Genomic DNA, 24,485 nt, shown 5'->3' on the forward strand with positions numbered 1-24,485 from the left:
CTGCCGTCATACTTCTTGATCCCTCAGTGCTGACAAATTGATATTTGCTCCCTGCCTATCACTACTCATCGTTTCTGATCACTCTGCAGGCTTTCGCTCTACCCTGCATTTCTGGAGGATGAGTTTTGTTCTGGCTTGATGATCGTGAAGACCTTTCTGTCACAGCTCCCTTTACCTCTGGACATGTCCATTCTGTTATTGTTCAATTGTTTTTCCTCTGTATGTTACAGCCGTTACTCACTCCCGAGCTTCTTATTATTGTATTTATGTTTCGTGCCTACTACTTTTTCATTCCTGTTGTAAAATCACTTGACACCCTCCCCCAAACTTTTTTAAATCAATACTTATATTCATAGTTTCAGTCACCTTCCTGTTAATCTTCATTGCAGTTCTTTCATAGATACGTCATTGTGATTTTCTAAGTAATTGGTCAGATTTTTTTCCAAGATTACCCCGTATTCCCTGAATTTATGCTTCCTACAGGGTCCATTCAATTTCATTAAATTTTCGGACTTCCTTTTGAAGGCAGTCTTCTACTCCAGATGATATTACGATTTGTTTTTACAGTGCTATGTATGCATTAAAGTTTGTCCCCAGATATAGGTGAGGTTTTCGTAAATGTGTGGTGTGTCCTTCCTGCGGAGTGGGGCTGGGGTGGGTCTGTGAGAAGCAGGGAGGAGCATGTAGACTGGCACAGGGTGAGCCCCAGCCACACTCATGTGGACTGTCCTCTGCAGAGCAGAGCAGGTCAGGAGTGGGGCCCTCATGGCCTGTTGCTTTTCAGGCAGTGAGTGATGGCACACTCCCACCCCCATGTCAGATGCAGATACTTGCTGAGGCTGGCTTTCTAGCTTCCCTGTGTTTCTCCTTTAGGATGAGTGTGCCTGCTGGGTATATTTGGGGTCATGACTTCTGATGTCTCTCATTAGTGATTGTAATGTTTGCATATGTGTTGCTTCTTGAACACCTTAGAGAAAATAAAACAAAGTTTGTGCCTGTTTGCCACAGTGACAAAATAATTGTTTCTGTAGGAAAAATAGAGTTGCATTGCTTTATTGAGATATAATTTATGTAACAGTATAAATCACCTATTTAAAATATAAAATTCATTGTTAGCCTATTATAATTCTGTGTCCATGATCATAATTGATTAGGGCATTTTTTTTCCTCAAAAAAAAAAAAGTGACTAAACCAGTAGCAGTTCTCCAGACAACCACACTTATCTCCTTGTCTCCTTCCACAGGCTTACTTATTCTAGAGCCTTCATATAAATAGAGTTTGCTGTACCTGGCTTTGCTCTCTAGTGGATTTCTGTGACATTAATGATGTTTGTCATCTTTTAATGTGCCTGCTAGCTTACTGTTTGCTGTTTTTGTTCATTCATATCCATTTTCAGTTTTTAATATCGTTTATCAGTCTTTCACTATTGAGTTGTAAGAGCTCTTTATATATTCTGAATGCAGGTTTCTTATCAGAAATATGATTGAAAGATTGTTCCTTGATAATATGTTCCTTGATAATGTGAAGTTTAACCATCCCATAATAAAGTCAGGTTCTATCTATTTCTTATTTACTCTTTTTGTGTAATATCTATTTGCATACTCCATGTTTATGCCCGTGTTTTCAAGTTTTGTAGTTCTCTTATTTGTAGGTCTGTGATCCACTTTTAATTAAAAGAAAGGAAAGAAATGTTTTATGGTATGTGCATGCGCGCGCGCGTGTGTGTGTGTGTGTGTGTGTGTGTGTGTGTGTGTGTATGTTTGTGTGCATGTGCCTGTGTGAGCCTGTATGTAGACCACAGGATAACATGCAGGGAAGTCGACTTTCTCCATTTACATATGATGTGGGTCCCAGAGATTAAACTCAGGTCAGACTGGGGGCAAGAACCATAACATACTGAGATATCTTGCCAGATATATGGTTTAGTTTATTTGTTGTATAAAGATGTGCAGCTAGGTAATCTTGATAACAGAGAGAACATGTTAGTACATTACCGATTGGGTGAACACTGCTCTATATAGACAAAACAAAATGTAAAACAGAAATATAAAAAGAACCACAGCAAACAAGCAAACAGAAATGGGCATTCTAGCCGTACAGGGCACAGAGAAGTCCTCATTCTAATCTGTGTGTAGCCCTAGGATCTAGGAAAGCTGGACTCAGTACTTTAAGAAAAACACAATTTGTCATAGAAACCTCAGACAGACAAAGGAATGAATGATAAATCCACTAATTATAAGGTTTTCTGTTGACTTATTTTCTTGTCTCCACCACAGATTTAAGTCAGTTTATAATTTCATTGTGAATCTTTTAGAAAGACTCTTTTTGGAACCTTTCATTTAGTTTGATCTTTTCTGTACTCAGACTGCAGAAGAGTTGACTTTACAGCATGTTACGTTAATATGCTCAGTAGCACTTGGCCCTTACTGGATGGACAGATGGTCTTCATTACTTTATCTGGACCACAGATCCTGCTTGGTAGGCCATAATTTCATCTGGCTTTGGTTTGGTCAAGTGAGCTGTAGAGTGATTATAAAGTCTCCTTTTGGGTAGGGTCATTCAAATAATGGGCCCACTCCATACAGTACTAGTCCACGTGCCTGCAGAGTGAGCTGTGCCTCAGTCTCTGACTGGAGCTACTTGGTCATCACATGCATAGATAACCATGGAGTGTTGCAGAAGCAATCTGGAAGGCTTACTAAAGGCTTAACCTTGTTCCTACTGTCCAGTATAATATTTTTTCTATTTTTAGACTGATGTCCATTACTGCATTGTTTTATTTATGTGGCGCTGTGGATGGCAGACCCACTGTATGCTAGACATGCACTCCAAGGATCCAGCTGCATTCCTAACCCTGACTTTTTTCTACCTTCCCTCTCTTCTTAGGCCCACACTACATACAGTTCAGGTGACCTTTGAACTTATAAAACTCCTTCTTTAAGCAGTAAATGCTAGGGTCACAGTGTGGGATAACATTCCAAGCTCTGATTCGCACCCCCTTCCCTTTCAATCTCCTTTATCCCCTCCCCTCTTTTTCGTTCTGTTCTGTATTGAAAAGCTAAGGAGCCAAGGATGATGACGTAGGTTTGTAGTCTGATTACTTAGGAGACTGAGGCAGAATAAGCATTTAATCCCGACAATTCAGATCAGTTTTCACAACACAGTGTGAACACACACACACACACATACACACATATACACACACATACACACACATACACATACACTCACTCACACACACACTCACACACACACTCACACACACACACACACATACACACACATACATACACCCCTGATAAGCAGAATTTAAGTTTTTCTTGAGAATAAAATCAGATCAACTACTTTGGGATAGATAATCGTAGGTTATTTAGAACCAAAAAATTTGCTGCATGAAATATAATTAACACCAGACTTTTTTTACATGAGCTTACTAACCATTTATGATTAATTTGAAACTGTTTGCCCATGTTTCATATATTGGAGAGATTGATTCTTACTGACTTGTGCAGCTCTTTGGATGCTGGTAGGACTATATTCTTGAGATGTAGAATTCAGAATATTTTAATTGTTGGTGCATGATCTGCTTCACAAACGCTGTCTTAGCAGTGTCTCCCTGCATTTTTCCTTGCCAAACTGTCTCAGTTCAAATTGCCTTTTCCTTTTATGTATCTTCCCACTTTTACTTTGCAAATCAGAGATGACATACTGGTATCTTTAGTTTATGCTGTGAATGATCCACTTGTGTAAGGGAAAGCCTAGCTGTTAGAATTGAGGAAGCTTCATGGAACCACACAATCCTGACGCTCCTGGTGATAAGGTGGAGACCGGCGCTCAGCCGTGCTCTGCTGCCAGGCCCCCACCAACCGCCCTCTAGTGTGCACTCATCCTATTCCTCCTACCAGTGGGCACTTGGCCTTAGGGCCCAGCATTAAAATCTTAGCTTGCGCTCATGTTTGTGTTTGTGATTTCAAGGAAGTCACATGTTGCAATCCAGAGTTGTATCCCATCATAGATTTTCTTAAATCCAGTGAATACTTGAGGCTTCCAAGGCTCCAAGGCACATGGGGTGCTGTCCTTTCTCTTCACGAACTCCCTTTCTCCCAAACTGTATAGAAGTGAGGGCCATATGTGTGGATCTGCTTTGCCAACCTCTAATTTGTGGAGGCCAAGACTTCTAGAGTCCTATGAGGGTGGATGGGATAATACTGGAAAAAGTTGTTTCATGTGCTGTGTTGTTTTTAGTGTGGGGAACATTCACGTGGTGTGGGAACAGTATGTTTCTAATTACTTGTGCTTTGAGTATAGTATATAAAAACTTTCTGAATGACCTTTAACACAGGTTTTCTTAGACAGCAACTGCCTTACCCATCAAGGGCAGGTTAGGATCTTGACTTTGACTTTGGAGATGTATTAAGAGTTGGGTCAGGATGGTGAACTATCGTTCCTCACCAGGCAGTGGTGAGGTTACAGAGTCACCTGTTAATGTACTTATCTCTCTTGACTCCTGCCTTGCTTTCAGGGTGGATTTTCCCTTTGACAAATAGTGTTTCACTAACATGAAGAGTCATAGAATTTCAGTTACATTTCCATTTTTCTTTATGCTGTATTTAGGAGATTGTATTGATTATTTTTAATTTTTATCTTCTAGCTTTATGTTGCTTACGACTCTTGCTTCAGGATAATAAAGTATGCTTTCAATCCATGTGTTATTTTAGAGTTTAGCATCCCAATTCTTACAAAGGAGTGAGCACATGTAAACTGATCACTTATCTCCTAAGGAGCACTAATCCAGTGATTATCTAGGGAACCCTGGGGATTTCTGCATTTCACAGAACACTTAGAAGGTGATAATCTTTGTATCATGGTACACTGGAAGCAAGGAATAAAGGTAGCTTTTCCATTTCTGCCCCAGTCCTGGCTTGGTCCACTTTCAGGTGTACTGTAGATGCCCTGGAGGCTTCTTACGCTTGTTAAAAATTCAGGATCTGCTGAGTCTCTCCGTAACTCTGATTCTGTGCTACTGTAATGAACTCCGTAGATAGGCAGATCAGGTTAGTCCCACTGAAAACATGGAGAGGCGGGGCCCTTCTCTAAGGACATGAGGGGTAATGGTAAGGGATTCTGAGATAAAGCAGAGGCAGGGGAACACCTGGTTGGTTGGATTTTCTCTATCGATGTTGGAGATGGTGTAACACACACCACTAGAAGATCAAGAAAAGCTCTCCTGGCTCCTTTTACATCGGCTCAGCTCTGAGGACGGTGACCTAAAAAGCTGAGCACATGTGCAGAAACGCTGCAGATTTATTGTAGGATTATTTGGAAGTTACAATGAAAGGACATTTGCTTTAACAAGGGGGTAGAAAGCCCAATTTTAGAGAGAATTAAGGAAACTGTAACAACTGGTGAGTTTCAGGGTTGTCATTAGTTGCATATTAGCTGATTAATAAAAGTTTGCAGGGAGTCGGGAGTCCAGCTGGCTCTGTGACCTGAAGGATCAATGGTGGGAACCAGCCAAGGGCCCAGGTCAAGGTGAGCTGTCTTCCAGCCTAAAGGAGCATACATGGGTGGGGACCTTGGAGGGTGGAGGAGTTGACAGATCAGTAAAACAGAAAGCCTGCGACATGACTGCAAGTTCACACATAATGAACATTATGAACAATCCCTAACTCTATTTTATTGGATATGTTTATTGGAGAAACTCTGGTATGTTAAAAAAAAAGACCTTAAACAAATAACTAAGAGGCCTGGGTCTTCTTTAATGGCAGATATCAGACCCCCTGGCAAGTGAAGGCTCTCAAGAGGGCATTTTTCTTAGTCATTCCTACAGTTGCTAAACTGGAGAGATATATATACAGTCCGGTTTGAGTAGGAGGCAAGTACTATACTATGATGGTTCTAATGATAGAATTCCTGTTGAAATCAAAGCAGAGGCCTATGGCAGTCTGTTGGAGGCACATGCCAATTAGGCTGGAAGGAAGCATCTAGAAGAGGAGAGTACCTAGACAGTGGCAGAAGCTGTTTGAAGAACAGTTTGTCTACAGAGGACAAATGATAAGGACTTGGGGCAGATAGAGACCATGCTGAAACATCCTAACATATGTCCTTATTGATTAGAAAATAAGGTTCCTTCTTTACTGGGCTTAGAAAACTAGTATGAAGTCAATGTAAGATAAGCTGAGAAAGGTAAGTCTGGAGAAGGTCTGTTCCCAAATGTGTTCAGGGCAACAGAGAACAAGACACTGTAACTAGAAGTATTAACCCTGGAGCCGCTCATCCAAAACACCGTAAACTTATGGTTAGGACATGCCAGTTTGTCCTTCCACACTCTCTCTTTCTTCTTTCTGTTCTCAAGAATGTACTAGACCTCATACAAGCACATCAGTGGTGGGGAATTCTCAGATGGCAGATCAACAGGCTCAAAGTAGCCAGGATCATTTAAGTTCTGAATCACCTGTCTAATTCGCATAGAAAATACTTTGCTTAGGCGTGCTCACGTGTGTGTGTGTGTGTGTGTGTGTGTGTGTGTGTGTGTGTATGCATGTTTGAGTCTTGTTCATGTGGGGCATACATATGGCCTAGTAGTCAGAGGACAACTTTGTGGAGTTCAGTGTTTTCCCACTTTTATGTGGAGTCTGAGAATAAATTTCAGTTATCAGGCTTCTGTGACCTGTGTGTTTACCCCACAGGCCATCTTGCTGGTCCTTGACTTTTGAAAAATTCTACATGCATGTGAGGTCATATAGTATTGTTTTTCTGTTCCTGTCTTATTTACTTGGCAAAATGTTCTTCATATCTATTCATATTGCAAATAGTAGGATTTAATTTTTGATGAATCATTTCATTATATATGTATATATCTTACTTTCCCCCTTGATTTAATCCCCCAGATATACTTGTGTTCTGTCAGTATCTTGGATAGTTTGAATAACTGCCAAGACTTTAGTGCTCAGATGTTCTTAAGCTAACTGGTGTCCTTGGGCAGTATACTTAGGAACAGGATTGATGGATCCCATGTTCAGTCCATTTCTATGTTTGTAGGAATCTCCATTCTGTTTTTCATAATGTCTTACATTTCTAGCAACAGTGTACAGAGGACTTTTTCCCCCTGCATCGTCTCCAACACCTCTTTGTCTCTTTGGTAATAGTCTTTCTAGCAGGTATGAGGTGGTATCTCCTTGTGGTTTAACTCCCCTCTTCCCCAAATTATTAGCATCTTAGTTACTTTATTATTGCTGTGATGAGGCACAGTGACCAAGGCACTGTACAAAGGGAAGAGTCTACTGGGAATTGCGTACGGATTCAGAGGTTTAAAGTCCATGGTGATCCTGTCAAGGTGTAGCACAGACAGGCATGTTGTTGTAGCTATAGCTGAGGGCTTTATCCTGATATAGAAGCACACCAGAGGGAGAGACACATGGGAAACTGTGGAGTTTTGAAGCCTTAAGTCTTCAATAAAGCACCTCCTCTAGTAAGACTCCTAAGCCTTCCTAAGTGGTTCTACCAACTGGGAAGCAAGTATTCAAACGTGAGCTTATGGGGGCCACTCTCACCCAAACCTCAGTTAGAGATGCTAAACAGTTTCCTGTGCTTGTTACCCAGGTTTGCCCTGTGTTAAGCTCTTCAGACATGTCTATTCAGAGTCTCTGTCCTTTAAAAAAGTCATTGCTTGTTTTCTTGGTATTGAGTTATTTAAGATACATTTACTTCTTATCAGATGTTTGCTTTGCAAATACTTTCTCCCATTCTGTAGATTGTCCCTTTATTCTGTTGACCATTTTCTTTGTTACACAGCAGTTGAATTTGCTTTTAAGATTGATGAGGTCCTGACTGCTGTATTTATTTAATCTTTATGCCTTCATCTCTCCCCTTCAGTTTCTTCTGGACACCCCCTCCAATTCCCTTTCAGTTTCATGACCTCTTTTCTTTTAATTAGTATTGTTGCATTATACATATGTGTACCTACACATATGTATATAGAAATGCAATGGGCTGAGCTCGCTTGTTTCCTCCTTCCCCCCTCGTGGTGGTGGTGGTGGTTGTGGGGTATGTGTGTATGTAAGGCGGGCTGGCTATTTGGGATTGGATTATCAATGACTTGTCTCTGTGTCTCTTAGGAAGGCCCTTGCTCATTTCTTAGCAGCCTTTTTTCTTGCCTGTGTTTTTCCTGTTTCACACCAAAATCATAACCAAAATAACTTTTTGCACAGAGAAAAATAAATAAATAGCCTCTATTGGTATCAAGAAGCTATTTTTCTTAAGCCTTTTTCTAGTAGTTTTATAGTTTTGGTTAGATATTTAAGGCAGTTTATCTCCTTGGATTGAGCCAAAATTTTTTTAGTAATAGACTGTTAAATTAGTTGTGAGATGTTTGCTGCCTCCTTTAAAGACTAGGAATATAATCTAAAGCACCCTGGCCACTGATACCGTGACAGCCTACTTCTGCCTTTCTCATTAGTGCAGGACGGTAACCATCTCTTTCAAGGTAAAATGTTGGGTATATTTGCTGTAAGCTTGGAGTGGTGTTTTTTTTTTTGTTTTGTTTTGTTTTGTTTTGTTTTTCAGACAGGTCCCCCTGTGCACCCTGGTAATCTGGTACTGGTTATGTAGACCAGGCTGCTCTAAACACACAGATATCCCTGGCTCTGCTTCCCAAGTGTTTGGGTTCAAGGCATGCACCATCACTCCTGCCATTTACAGCAGTTCTTATCCATTTATTTATATAGTGGTAGGGAGATATTTAAGTAGGGCCATCATAAAATGGCCTGAAATTTGTTGGGGCAGTAGGGTCCCAGCAGCCACTGATCACTGCTTCCCTCCAACTTCCACAACAGAACACGGGTGAGGATGGTGCTTGTGGTGGGGACTGAGGCAGTCCTGGGAACAGTGGAAAGCAGCAGGAGTCTTTAGTTCCTTCCTTCTGCGATCATCATCTTTGATCAGAGGCATGCTCAAGTGCCCAGTAGGTCCAAGTGTTTGTGTGCAGTGGATGGCGAGCTTGTGATGACATTCCAATCTGATTAAAGAGACTTAATAGAAACATTTTAGATTTTCCTTCAAACATGAGCAATCTTTGCCCTGAAGATCTTTAGGAAGGAGTTTATTTCTGTTCGTGCCGAGTACTCTGTAATAGTTAGACAGCACTTCCCTCTGGTGGACAGAGTCGGTGCTACTTTTACTGGCGCATCCCCAGTTATCAGGCTCCACTTCAGTTTCCTGCTGGCAGCTTTCACCCACGTTATATCTGAGATCAGGGGGCTGGGGGCAGAACGGAGGGAGGGAGGGAGGGAGAGAACGAGGGGATTGAGAGAGAAAGAGTGTGAGTGTGTGTGTGTATGTGTGTGTGTGTGTATAATTCGGGGGGGGGTTCAACCTGATTTCTCTGTACCAATTATCTACTGACTTGTATGTCTATATCCATATTTGTGTATATATAACTTTGTATTTATATTCATATTTATGTATCTGTAATCTACATATCTATTCATTAATCTTGATACACATCTTATAATTCTAAATATCTAAATACCTACATACCTATAATCTACATATTGATACATTTATCTGTGACATACATCTTATAATTCTGCATGTCTATACATTTATATCAGATATACATGTTTACCATTCTAAAGATATAAAATGCCTTCTAGGAATCCAGGAGGCAAAGGTCAAACTTGCATGTACTGCATGATTAGACTAAAGCATGCACAGCTGTGGAGTTCCTGGAAAGGGCTCTCTGGTACCTTTTCACAGTGCTCTTCAGCAATCAGAAGGATCTGATAGGGTTCTCCTTCTTTTGTACATAAGGTCACTCAGACTTCCCTGGCTAAGTCACTACCTCACTTCACGTGGTAGCAGCTTAGTCAGGTTGTTGGCATGGTCATTCAAATGTGAGTTCAGGAGCTGAGCTTTCTCACTAAGTCCTGCAGCCTCACAGAGAAGCACAACTTAAAACAATCCTCTATCTCAAGGTTTTGCGTCTCCTGGAGGGTTGGGGAGTGAGGATAGAGTAGGAGTCCCTGCTCCTATCCTCAGTGAACCAGAACTATCTTCTGACTGACTTGCCTACTGAACGTCTACACTAAATATCATCTGAAAGAACATACTTTTTTCTGTTAAGATGAAAACCGAAACCGTTCTGGATACCGCCATACAGCAGTATGTGTGGCATCTCCTCCTGCTCTTCCTTTGGGAGAGAAAGTGTGTGTGTAGAGCCAGAGCGCCAGATTATTTAGGACAGATTTCTTTCAGTTATCAGCATTCTAGAGCTGACGACAGGGCCACTAACAGGGAAAACAAAGTCTTGTGTGCTCTTAGTTCCCTACAACTGGAACACCCATCTCTCCACTTTTTCCTGTATAGCTTTCAGGACTCCAAGTTAGAACCCCTACATTCCTGCCAGAGGGACACCATAATGTCATGAGAGGAAAAATATGCAAAACGTTGACCCTGATGTGTAAGCCACAGCTTCAACTTGCAATACTGTTGAAGTCGAAGTGTCTTGAAGACAAATGCAGAATAACTAGGAAGCAAGAATTAGCACTCATTGTGCCCACTACTACATAAGCTCTGTCTTTGTTATTGATTCTTATTCCTGTGCTACTCAGAGACGGAAGTGCCTAGGCAGCATTTATTAAGCTGATGACATTAGTGAGACCAGGCCATAAAATTTACCACACGAGGGACTTGGCAGTATATTATTCATAAATATTCCTGTTGTTCAAAATGGAGCCTTGAGATTTGATAGAGGTAGCACAGTGCAAAACCAAACAAATTATCTCTTTTTCTTACTTAAGACTGACATCGCTGTGTAATTCAGGCTGGTCTTAAGGTTATTGTAAAGTTCAGGCTAGCCTTAGTTTTCCAAGCGTTACATGTGTGTGAGTAGGAAAAATCGGTTTAGCGTTTATTGTTTCGTCGGTGGGTGGTTAATTATTTCAAATCGGGCCTTTTAGCTATCGTTGGGAGATCTGCCATGGCAAACTTTGAGTCAATCATAGTTAAAATAAATAGAATTAAGCATTGAAATGCTGTTTTAAAATTTTGTTTAAAGAAAAGTGGGACTTTTTAAATGTGGTGGCATGTTTTTCAAAATTTGTTGAGAACTGAAATATGTAGTTTGGATTCTTATATCTATCTAGTTTAAAAGAAAAGAAGGACCAGTTGGTTATTAAATAAAGATACTAGGGCTGGAGAGATGGCTCAGTGGTTAAGAGCCCTGACTGCTCTTCCAGAGGTCCTGAGTTCAATTCCCAGCAACCACAGGGTGGCTCACAACCATCTGTAATGAGATCTGATGCTGTCTGCTGGGTGAGTCTGTAGACGGTTATAGGGTACTCATATACATGAAATAAATAAATCTAAAACCTAAACCAAAACAGATCCCAGTGCCAGGGACGAGCTGTTGTCCTAGGAGGTGCTGATCAGGGAAGCCCCTAAGGCCCCTGAAATGATACAAGTTATTGCTAATACCCACTAGAACCAAATACTAGGATGCTATTGCCAAAGACACCACACACTTGGTTTCAAAACAGAGAAATCAAGTTGGGAATGAACTGGGAGCTTCTCTCTTGTCTAGATCTTGTGGTCCCAGAAGGAAGGTGCTCCTCGATTTGCTGGGGGAAAATTGTCATCAATAGTCTTTCTTAGCTGTGACCCTGAGTGCTACTATCAGCCACTGGACAAGATTTGCCCAGAGGCACAATAACGACGTGATTGTTAGAGGTAGACAACAACTTTTTAATTGGATTTGTGGCTTTCTAAATAGCAGGGGATTGACATCTAGGACTGTTAACCCAGAAATCAAAGGCCCATGGCTGAGGAAGTCACAGGCCCTAAGGGGGAACTTAGTAAATGGACATGTTGTCAAACTGCCTTCTAAATATTTGTATTTCTGTCCATAGATTAGATGCTGAAAGCTTTCCTCACTATAGCTTCTCTTTTGAAATGGGTGGCACTTTCTGCCTAAACTCATAATTAAGAACAAATAACTTCTCAGCCTTAACTGGGAAGTCTTCATTATCTCCTCTAAGGCTCAGTGATAACACAGAAGAGGCAGAAATATATGTGTGTGTGTGTGTGTGTGTGTGTGTGTGTGTGTGTGTGTGTGTGTGTGTAATATCCAAAGGAAGGAGCGGAATCTCGAGGGTTGTAGTCATTTGGGCATTGCAAGGATGTACTCTTGAACTCTCAATATCCCTGATTACAGCCATAAGGTCTACATGCAACTGAAGATTGCTGAGGGAGGGGGAAGGGGACAGAGGGACAGAGGGACAGAGGGAATATGAGAGGGGGAGGGAGAGAGAGGGAGGAGGAGAGATTGATTGATGGATGGATTTTGATTGATTCGTTAGTGGTGTAGGCACTGATAACTGTCTCTGTTTCTATTTATTCACCTACTTTTAAAGGTGTTGGGTCACAGAAGAAAAAGAGGTGAAAGCAGAAGGGAACAGAAAGGGGTCTGTGGACCAGGAGGGGACTAAAGGGATGGCAGGGGACAAATATGATCAAACTGTGTTCCATGCATGTATGAAAATGTCATCCATTTTTATAGATAAGTGATAAATGGTTATGAAAACAAGAACAAAAGAAGGATCATCAACATATTCAATTAAGTTCTACAAGTATTTTGGGGCTGCTTCCTATCCCTCCCTCATTGCTAAATCATGGGTCATAAGGAGCTGCTAGTGAATTAACAAGCAAGGCCACAGGGCTGGAGAGATGGCTCAGCGGTTAAGAGCTTCCAGAGGCCCTGAGTTCAAAACCACATGGTGGCTCACAGCCATCTGTAATGAGATCTGATGGCCTTTTCTGGTGTGTCTGCAGACAGCTACAGTGTACTTACATATAATAAATAAATAAATCTTTAAAAAACAAATCATCATCATCAACAACAACAACAACACACCAAGAAGGCCACATTCATCCTAGGAACTATTCTGTTGCCTGTAATTTTATGCTCTACCCACCTTCATCTCCGGGAAGTGACTGCACTACCAGCCCTCAGCTGGGTTCTCTCAAATTCTCCAGTAAAAGACACAGACACAGTTGCTTAATCACAACTAGCCGTCAGGCACAGTTGCTGGGCTACCTACCTCCCACCTGGAGAAAGCACGTCCTTACCAATTCCTTACCTTAGTCTTTTCCACCTGCCCTAAACTTCAGTTGCTAAACTCCCCTGACCACCTGCCTGTAGGAACTCACATGGTTGCCTGGTTCTTATTTCTCCAAAGCAAGTTGAACTCTATCCTCCTTCCTTGTGTCCCTCCCAGGACCTGGAAGTCCCGCCTGTACCTTCTGCCCAGCAATTGGCCCAAGGCTTTCTTTACTGACAGATCAAGCATCAGAACTATGCCTACACTATTTAATAGGAAACAGTACGTGATTTGATGTCAAATGATTGATACAAGTCTAATGAAAGAAAGATTAATTGTGTGCTAAGATCCTGTATAAAAACAGACTGCAGCTTCTGTAAGGCGACAGAATATAAATGGCCAGATCATTACATACCCTCAAATAATAGTACAAATATTGGAGATGAAGTGAAGATCAACAGGAAACGTGGGGGTATGTGGCCATATTGTATGGAGCGGGAGTGGAGTGCAAGGGTGTGGGTGGCGGCCTGCGAGGGGTGCAGGTAGAGAGGTGAGCAAGTCAAGAAAAATAAGGAAAGTACAGCCGTGATGCAGATTGGACACTCCAGGGAACATTACTTGGTCTCTCAGTCTCACTGATCATTCCTTTTAGAGTCAGCCATTTTGTCTTCCTTCAAGCTTGCTTTTGTTACTGAACCAGTTATCCAAGAAGGAACTACATTCTGCATCCACTGTTTATTATTGACTGTAGGTCCGTCAGTTTACCCACATCCATCAGTTTCTTGTATCTTGCAGATGGTTTGTTTTTTAACCAATTCATAATGTATACTTAAGGTGTGTGTGTATGTATATATGCATGCATGCATGTATGTATGTATGTATGTATGTATGTATGTATGTATTTTTCTGAGACAGGGATTCTCAGAAACCCGTGTATTCTTGACTGTTCTCAACTTCCTTTGTAGACCAGGCCGGTCTCAAACTCAGAGATCATCCTGCCTCTGCCTCCTGAGTGCTGTGATGGGTTTTTCGTGATGTCTTGTACTCATTCTTTGGTGACAAGTTCAGTAGAAAAAAAAAGCCTATTTGTCAAAACATTTAACAAATTGACTTTTATTTATGAAGGTTGAATGAAAAGGAACTAAAATTTTATGAACATATCATGACCATTGTTAGTAATCACTTCTAGTTATATTGGAGGATGTGTTAATGCTGTTGGCATTTAGTTTTGAAAGTTATTTGTGTGTTAAAGCTTGAATGTGGTGTGTGTGTGTGTGTGTGTGTGTGTGTGTGTTATGGGTCAGTGCAAGTGTACATGCACCACTGCACATATGGAGGTCAGACAAACTTTGCTGTTGGACCTAGAGTTTTCATTTTAAACTTGAGGAATTTACAATGATCTGTTCTTGGTTTGTTTCTTTGTCTGGGTTATTGTTTTGGGACTTGAAGCCAGTGATCCTGGAGGCTTTCCATAAAGGAATGTCTAAAATCCACAGAAACCGTGTGCTGTGCCTTTTCACAGACCATGAAAGTGTTCCCAGGAGCACTGAAGGAACCAGAGATCCTTCAGACTGGCTGCCCTCTTCCTCTCCTCTCCATTGCTTTGCTCTTCTCTATAAATTCTCCCTTTCCTATTGATTATAGTTTTTAAATGTGTTTATTTTATTTCATGTTTCGCGTGCATGTATGACTGTCTGAGTACCATGTGTGTGCTTGCCCTCGGAGGGCAGAAACAATCATCAGATCTGGAACTAGAGTTACAGATTCTTGTTAGCTGCCACATGGATGCTGAGAGTTGAACCCTATCCTCTGGAAGAGCAGTCAGTACATAACTATTAAACCATCTCTTCAGACCTTGTTTATGTTTCGTTTCGTTTCGTTTCGTTTCCTTCCTTCCTTCCTTCCTTCCTTCCTTCCTTCCTTCCTTCCTTCCTTCTTGATACTGTAGTACAATAGTTTGTTATATAAAAAAAAAAACAAAAGAAAACAAAACAACAACAAAAAAACCCCCTTGCCCCACATTCTTTTAATACAATGAAATTTCTTTAAGTGTAGCAACATTAAAATGAAAACTTAAGCAATTCAAGCCAAGAGCAGATAATATGGGACACTCTGAGACTTTTTTTTACCTTTTAAAGATTAGGCCCCTAGACCTTTTATGCAAAATTTGCATAAATATTTGTGTGTGTTTTCTGTGGGAGGAGGATCGAAAAAGTTGTTCTGTGAGACTTCTCTTATATCTAGGTAGCAGAAAGCAGTTTAAGGATTATATTTTCCTAGTTCTAGAAATCCAAAAGTTACCCTAAATCAATCATTTCTATAAGATGTTTACTATCAAATTACAAAATAGGCTTTCATATGAAAATGTGATATTCCAGTTGTTTTTGAAAGACTTTATACTGTGAAGGTCAAAAGGATTAGCCCATAGGGTATTTTATTTTGTTGTTGTTGTTGTTTTGTTTTGTTTTGTTTTGTTTTTTGAGAAATGATATAATTACCTGGAAGAGACTACTTGTTTTAATCTTTATAAATATGAAGAGGGTTAAATATGTTTCATGCCTGTATATTCATGGAAGGCTTTGGATGTTAAAATGCTCTTATGTTCATCTAGGATAGTCCATAGACACTCTAGGCCAGTGAGATAAGAACCACTAAGCAAGATAGTATAAACTCATGAAACGTAAGCGGCTCAGGTGCAGGCCATGTGTATTAGGTCTGGGTGAGAGGAGGGATTTGATCTGGGGATGAGAGGTGTACAGTGTAGTTGGATATAAGGGGATAACTTTGAGTAGAGATCTGGAGGTGAGCATGTCTTCCACAGTCGAGTAATGGAGAAGCAGCATTCCCTTCCCTTTCTTTAACAGAGTGGATTCTTAATCCTGGCATATTCTCTCTCTCTCTCTCTCTCTCTCTCTCTCTCTCTCTCTCTAATGCTAGAAGGAAAATCAGTAGGAGAGGAGACTATGTAAGAGAGTTAATGGTCCAGTCACTAAAGATCTTTAATATTAAACTTAAACAGGGTCTGGCAGACTATGTATGGACCTCCGGCCAGTTTCTTTTGCCTGTATAGGTAATGTTTCATTGGTGTGTGGTCTTGTGTTAATTTACTGTTGCCTATGGCTGGCTCTGCTGCCTTGGTAGAGTTATTACTATGGAGACCACAAAGGTCAATTTACTTATTTTGACGTAGAGTTTTGCTGTGTATTCCCTGTCGGGCTCATGACAACCTTCCTCCTGCTTCCTAAGTGCTTGGATTTTGGCCTGTGCTAGTATGCCTTACAGTTCTGATCTTTTAAGGAAACAGTGTTGATCCCTGAGTTAAAGAATTACAGATTTAACATAAGTATCCTGGAAGTCTGTTTCCAATGTCTGTTTATTTTTGCTTTGGGAAAGGGGGGCACACAATTAGACACCGGTGACAGCATTGCCATCAAAAGTATGGAGTGGGGATGTAATCAGTGGAAGAATGTGTGTTCAGCATACATTGTCTTGGACTCTATGCTCAGCACATACATATACACACATACAAAATGACTGATTAAAAGATGTGGGGAGGCAAGGCCCTGGGTTCGGTCCCCAGCTCCGAAAAAAAGAACCAAAAAAAAAAAAAAAAAAAAAAGATGTGGGGAAATTAAATACAGCGGAGGGTGTTGATTGTCAGGTTTGTAGTTAAGATCAGCTGTAAATTTCTTTTTTTTCTTTTTTTTTCGGAGATGGGGACCGAACCAGGGCCTTGTGCTTGCTAGGCAAGCGCTCTACCACTGAGCTAAAGCCCCAGCCCCCCCAGCTGTAAATTTCTAAACAGTACTCTGCTCTAGAAAAGTATAAGTGCGTGGATGCATGAGACTTCAAGAAAATAACTATAGTCATGGTGATGAGAAACGGAGACAGGAAGACTCTGTCAGTAAAGCAACAGATGTTAATGATGCATTCGGATTAGGCATTCCTTATCCGGATCGAGCTTGCTGCTTTTCACAGAAGGCAGTCACCGTGGTTTTGACATGTTGAATGTGTGACAGGGAACATAGTGTGTGACCTCTGGGTCAGGGTCTGCTTTTCAGGTAAGACTGGGAACAGATTTAGAGAGTAAACTACCCTACTTGTTCAGCCCCTTTTCAGACCATAGGAAAGTGAGAATCCTTCTCCCAAGTCAAGACTTCCTCCTCGTGGTCCCTGTAGAAGACAGACTTATGAGAGGTGAGAGGTGAGAGGTGAGATGCTGTGCATGTTTAACAGCATTTATTATGGGAAACAACTTAACCATGTATGGAGCATAAGGCACAGTGCTCAAAATGGCCTCGTGAGTCTGCAGCACACGTTAACCCTTCATGCAAAAGGCAGACCTTTCCTTCCTTGTGTCTCATGAGGCTCTGGTGCTGCCTCAGACATCCATGTGGGGTCATTTGTCTGGGCTGTGCAAAACTACTTCGTTATGTTTTATTTATATTTGTATAATTATATAATGACAGTTATGTTTGTATTTTCACTATGTTTCAGTTATCTCGGGTGCCTTTGCCCCTTCACTTTGATGATATGATTTGCGTAAGCCATTGCCTCTCCTTTTCACAGTTCTTTGTGCTCACTGATTCAGTTTTCTTTCTTGGGGATAAAGTTTTGTTATACAGATGAAGCTTCTCCTGAACTCACAACGTTGCCCATGCTGTCCTCAAACTAGTAATGTTCCCCTAGTCTCCTGAGTTCTGGAGCTACACCAGGCTTGGTGTAAAATTTAATAGTTTCTCAGTATAATTAAAACAGTTAGTAACCAGGAAAAAGTGATGCACTTTCCTCAGAAAAGAAGAAAACTGACAGCTATTCCATGAAACTGTATATTATAATCATGAAATGACATTATAGCAAGTCCATACATTGATACCACTAGCCATATTTATGGTTTCACACTGATGGCCTTGTGTGTCCAGACCAGACAGACCTCTTTCCTAAGCTTCAGTCCACTTCACTCTTCTATTGAGTGGGAAGACTGGATCTAAAGCGATTATGTCATAGGAAAAAGGAAAGCTGTCAATCATTAATCAATTCAGAAGTACCTGTGAACCTGCCCAACCAGACATCTGAGGTGGGGACAATGCTAGACTCTCATAACAGAGCCAGGAGAGGAAACGAGGTAACCTCGGATGAGCTGCATTTTGTTGACGGCCAGAGGGCAGGAAGTCAAATGTAATAGGAATCCTACGAAAGGGACCTAAAGTTCTCGGAACGACATTTTCATCTGTTTTGTAGTTGCAGTTAGACTTGCCTCAGAAAGGATGTATCCTGAGAGACTTTTTTTTTTAACATTTATTTATTTATTATGTATACATCATACAGCTTTCTGTCTGCATATATGCACCGGCAGGCCAGAAGAGGGCACCTTCTGATTATAAGAGACCTGATTATAGATGGTTGTGAGCCACCATGTGGTTGCTGGGAATTGAACTCAGAACCTCTGGAAGAGCAGACAGTGCTCTTAACCACTGAGCCATCTCTCCAGCCCCTCTGAGAGACTTTCAACACAAGCCAAGTACTGGTTTGTAACCAGTCACTGAAACTGTGCACAAAGTTCGTCCTTATTGCTTATCGGTTAAGATCGTGTAAGTCACATCTGTTAGAAAACTAGAGGGAAAGAACTTAAGAGTTTTTTCTGTTTATTACAGAATTTAGTAGGGTGTGAGAGTCTTTGGTGGGTATAGGGTTCTTTTCATTTTGCCTCCCCAGCTGTTGGAATGCTTGCCATTCAGGATGACTGTTTCGATTCCAGTGCCCTCTTCTCTAGCCCATGCTTGAGAAAGCAGATAGCCAGACTGTCTAGCCTATGCTTTCCGATTGTAAGGAATCTTGGAAGGCTGCTGCCAATTTTAGATTGCATCTTATTGGAAACTGGTGATTTGTGAATTGGTTAATATGTAGATGAAGCCAACAGAAATTGTCCTTTCTGCCTTTCCAATCATCCCTCTGCCCCCAATCCTAGCAGCTTTTCTTAGAGTTTTGGAAAGGGAAGAACCAGTTTAAATAAAATAAGCTAGTTATGGTGGCATAGAGAGTACTCAGCACTCAGGGGACTGAGGCAGGAGGATCAGGAGTTTATGACCATCCTGGGCTATTTAAAACCTACCCCTACACCAAGCAATGGTAGTTATTGGTAATAAAGTTACAATAATTATTTTTGAACTTTATCGTTATTTATCACCTGAGTGGTTTATTTGTTTGCATACTTTATTTAATCCTTAGAATTATTGTTTGTATGGTTTTGAATGAAGAAGCCCAGGACTAGGAAGGTTAGAAAGTGACACAGTTGGAAGGTAATGACGTCTAGATTACAAGTCCAGATCCTGCCTTCACCCCAGCATTATGCTAGTCAAGAAGCTAAACACCCATAGCTTGGAGGTTAAGAAACAAAAGCTGGGAGATTTTAAGGCTGTTCCCAAGTTGGACATGCTGTCAGCTGTCGAGCTGAACTTTTTGCCTCCTTTCTGTCACCAAGTCTGCTGTTCCTAGGTACACGGTCTGACCTTTGTCCCCCTGTGTATGAATTAGACCTCTCGAGAGATGGGCCTACTTGGTTCGCTGTAGTCTCAAGCCATGAACATTTCTTTCAGAATTCTTTCTTTGGCGTGCAGACTTCTGGGAAGTGTGTCTTGGTGGTGTGCAGAGTAAACTTTAAGGCCATAGCGACTGTGTCTGTGTTCCCTCCAGTGGTTCCCGCTTTACTCATCTGATCTGATAGGACTCGTACCTCTTTCGTATTTTCGTAGTCTCATCTATAAAATGGGTTAATCATAGTAAGTATTTTAGAGGCTTCTGGGTAATAGATGGATTCACAAAAGGAAACTGCTTAGGGCAGTGTCTAGCATATTACTATACATTTTCTAATCTAATTATAATATTTATAAAAAAATGGACATTCTGAATTGAAGTGATTACATTTTCTGGCACCTAGTTGGTTGCTGCTCACTGAGTCTATGAAATGCAAAGAACTTTTTTGAAGTGCATGTGTTTCTCATGCCGATTGGAATATTAATGATGCTGAAGATGAGTTACTTAATTTTTATTTTTTCCATTGCTGGGGAATCAAACCCAGGGATAGGTAAGTGCTCTAGCACAGATGGACACTCTCAGCCCAAGATAAAATTATTTTTAATATTTATATCAAGGCCAAGAGTCAGTGTTATGTTATTCACCATGTGCTGATTTCATGTTATTATTTATGAAATGAGTACTTTTACTGAGGTTGCTTGAAAAGTATTGCATGCACTCAAAGTACTGTTTAGTGATGTGAAAGTTTATCCCATTGCTTTTAAAACTGGATCTCAACATCGCTGAATCTCAATTTTCATGGGACATTTTCAATTACAATCAATTACCCATTAAACATCAGTTTATCACAGGAACAGTAATATGATCATCTGTAAAATGTCTGTGTGGCAGCGGCACTTACAAGTGAGATGAGGACTGTCAGCTTCGGATTGATGTTATGGAAGCAGCTTTTGGGCAGTGTTTTCGCATTTGCCTCTTCCGTCGGAACAGCGTGAGAATTAAATGCTTTTAAAGGGAACCGGCCCATCTCGGTTCGTGTGTGTCATTCCAGCATCAGAGAAAATGCTGCATAATACTAGGATGACAGCCCCACCTCTGATGTCACCCAGGATGGTACAATCCTCTCCGAGCCTCTGCCGGCTTCCTGCTGCTGCACTGGGGGAATGGTTACATTAAAGCTAACTCCCGGCACCTCAGTTATCTCCTTGGAAGTAGTTTTGACAATTATAGAAAAGCCCTTCAGTGGCTGTCTTCGGTAAGCTACCGCGGTAGAGAGCAACTGAGGCCGAGCGCAGCAGGAGAGCGGGCTGCTCTGCCTTTGTGAGGGGCTGAGGCGGCAGTTCCTGGGCTCGGCTCAGCTCTGGTTCCAAGTGCTCAAAGTGCTTCCATTTACCTCACCGTGTGCAGTGCAGGGCAAGAGGGGCCTCCAGGAAATTTGAAACTAATTTGCTTCCAGTTGACTAGAACAGCACATTTTGCCTTAGCTTGCTTCTTTTCTCGTTAACTTTTCTCAAGCGTTTCACTGATGAACTGGGCATTTTCTATGATCAATGGGTAACTGCTGGAGCTACAGTAATCTCTGTGAGTAACCTCTCTTTGTAGGTCTATGCAGGCAAATATATTTTCTTTATCTATCTCTCGTGAAATGCTGCTGTGACATTTTCCGTCTGTATTATTGACTGCTTGTGTTGTCTTTCGGCCATCCCAGTAGGAGACTTCTGGGGCTAGCCCAAGTTCTGCGAATCCTGCTATAGAAAAGAGCAGACTGCATTCATTCTGGGGCATCCCTGCTAAGCACTCTTTAATTCCCCAGGAAACAGAAAGATGCCATGGGGGCCTCCAAATGCCTTTGCCCAGTACCTCACTTGGCTTTAGCTTTTAATATTTGTTTTAGTATCTGATGCTGAGTTTTCTAATTTTTTTTAAAAAAATGTAAATGGAGAGTAGAGTATCATGCTCACCTATAATTTTACTTCCTTTCATCCCTCTGCCCCCAAGCAGTTTTCCTAGGAGGAGGGCATTCTGTCATCCTATAGAAACAAGCTCCCTTTCTGTGATGCATTATATAGGCAGAAAGAAGGAAGCAGGCTATTCCTCAGTTTAGAGAGCTGTGGTGTTGGATGGGATAGGGGAGGAGTTTCTCTTAAAGAACCCGAGTAGTTCATCTGCAGTCTGAGGCACGGCCAGAAATCTAGGTAGCCTAAAGGGGGCTGGGGATGACTTCAGAAGTGGCTCGAATATCCTCATTGGAGTTGACGCTGAAGTGGATCTAGTCTTTCCAGGAACTTTATAGCAACTGTGTTATTATTCCTCAATGTGTCTTTCCTATCTGTCAAAAACATTTAATAGTATTTTAAGATTTATTTCTCTCCCTAGAGAAACTGAGTTTCAACTTTCGGTTGAACTTTCAATGGTAGATGTGCTTGGAATTGTTTATGTCAGTTTGCAGGATGAACCCTGGCTTTAAACTCTAACGTTTCTACTGCGAATGTAAGCCAGCGAAAGCGCCATTGTGGACCAGCTGAGGCTTAGCCCAGCCCAGTGACGCTGCCTCTTATCCTCACCGCTGCCTTGCCCACAGCTGTTGTTGGCTATCACTGCTAGTAACTCTAGATGTTCCCAATTGGCACTCACAGTCAGTGTTAAAAAACTATATAGTATTTTGAACATCACTTTAAATTTCTTTACTGTTAAGTGACTTCACAAAAGTGCACAGGAAAAATTTATTCTAATATTACCACATATGTGTTAACTTAAGCGAAAGATGACCTGCTCAAATGATATTATGGAGCTGCTAAGAAAGAGTTCAGTGTGAACCATTATTCTCTGAAAAAAAACATAATAAAAACTAGAGTCAGTGTAGAGGAAATTTAAAACTGGACATTAGAAGTGTAGATGCGTAAACAGGAGGAAGTATAGAAAGCGGACAGAATAGATAAAATAAAGAGGTAAGGTAAAGCCATCTGCAGGGCGGACATAAGGGAAAATTAGGAGAAGCGGTTGATCTTGCTGAGCTCCTGCTGCAAGCTTTCTTTTCTGTGCGGCTGCAGACACTTAGCTCTACAATTAATGGTCGCTTCTTACCTCATCCTCTGACCTTCTGTTTGCGTGCTGCTCTGTAGTTTTCAAAGCTTCCGCTGACACTGACAGACATGGTAAACGACTATCACTCCTGTAGGGAGTAGGACTGAATGAGAAAAATTGGGTTCTGAATCATTAGCATGTGGGATTTAGTCCGTGCTAAGCACAGTGGTAACTGTTAATCACCAGGGGAAGAATGTCCAACTAATGCAACCTTCTCTATTTGTATGCACACTCTAAAAGCTTGTATAATGCTTGGCAGGTTTTTCCAGCCTTTGAAGCACATAAAAACCTTGAATATGCGTGCATTTAGAGAGCTATCAGAGTCCAGACAATAGTGAGGATCATGCAGTATAGAGTGTGGTCGTCTCTAAAATGTGACTGTCATTAGGATGGAGAGTGTGTCCCAAAGTTTAATCAGTGCGCTGCTCACTTGGCAGGTCTGCGTTATTCACACTCGTTATATCTTTACCAAGTACATTTTCTACTGCTTGGTAAATGCATTAGGTTATCCCTTGCTTTGCTTTAATGAACCCCTTTCCATTGCGTGAGAATGTGAGCCAGGATCTTTCTGGCGAGGTTATTGGTCACTGTTTTTCATAGTTCAGAATTATAGTTGCTTATAGACAAAACATCTGTGTCACAATTGTTCATTAGTAAAATGACAGGCCGAAAGGTCAGAATTGGTGCTCCCTTTCCATCATTGCTTCTGCACCAGTCAGAGGAATTTGCCTCTCGGTGGTTTCTGTGAAACTCCCACTGTTGAAATAATTCAAGAAGGTGTAGTTTTCTTACACACTACTGCAGTTTGAGACCTCACACGAGAGGAGGAGGGGGAAAGGTTTATGGTGCTTTATAAAGGATTGAGAGTGTGATGATTTGTATTAGTCTCAGAAAATAGATTATAAATTCTTAATGCAAACTCACTGAATTTGCCCATGAGTTTCTTTTATTAACAAGTAAAATGTGACCAAGAACATGAATGGGAAATTATGGGAAAACTACTTTTTTTTATATACTGAAAGACCTTAGTTTTTCTCCACTTTTATCTTTTAAACTCCCATATAATTTATTTAAGGACAACTAGATGGTGCAATTCACGTTTCTGGAGGAAGGTCAGGATCACATTTGCAATTTGTGTAAGTGTAGTCACTGGCTATCAGAGCACCCCTCACAGTGAGCTCTGAACTCAGGAAGTGCATTGTTCCTGCAGAGGCCCTTACTCTAGTTCTCTTTGGAAAGAATTCCGAATTCTCATGTCAGAATCATGAAGCTAGGAGTAGAGACTTTTGGACCTCTGGGAACTTTGTTGACTGTTATCTATTCTATTGATTGAACAATTGGAACTTAAAATTAGGAGGTAGGAACTTCTGAACTTTTAAAGAAAAAAATGTAGTCATGTATTAAATATTGTCAGAATGTCTTCTAGATGGTGGTGTAGTTTCTGGAGCCGTGCTCCTTATACTGTGAATATGGGCCTCTGGCCTGCTTGATTGATTTACATTTATTTATTTATTTATTTATTTATTTATTTATTCATTTATTTGTGTGTGTGTGTGTGTGTGTGTGTGTGTACAGTGTATGCTCTTGAGTATATATGTGTGTATTCATGGCAGTTCATGCAAGAGCTTTTGTTCCTGTCTGTCTTATCATGTCCTGAAGAGAGGCCTTTGAATGGAAAGCTTGCCTTTTCAGCTAAGCTGGCTGAACGTTGAGTTCTCAGAGTCTTCCAGTTTGGACAGTGAGGTGGCATAGTGTTGAGTGGACATGCTG

At 41.1% G+C, this 24,485-nt stretch overlaps 1 protein-coding gene across 24 annotated transcripts in view; it reads left to right on the top strand.

Moving 5' to 3' along the window:
* Window positions 1–24,485, top strand: part of Psd3 (pleckstrin and Sec7 domain containing 3) — a 557,293-nt gene that overhangs the window by 235,128 nt on the left and 297,680 nt on the right. For 2 of the 24 annotated variants that reach the window (XM_087588283.1, XM_087588296.1), the window contains exon 1: window positions 20,783–20,886. Coding sequence is in view for 1 of the 3 variants with exons in the window: in XM_087588280.1 (XP_087444406.1) it covers window positions 21,182–21,212 (31 nt within the window). In the remaining 2 variants the exon portion in view is untranslated. 24 annotated transcript variants of the gene reach the window in all.

This window comes from Rattus norvegicus, chromosome 16 (assembly GCF_021556685.1).
Source record: "Rattus norvegicus strain SHRSP/BbbUtx chromosome 16, alternate assembly SHRSP_T2T, whole genome shotgun sequence".
In the NCBI taxonomy this organism is placed as follows: Eukaryota; Metazoa; Chordata; class Mammalia; order Rodentia; family Muridae; genus Rattus; species Rattus norvegicus.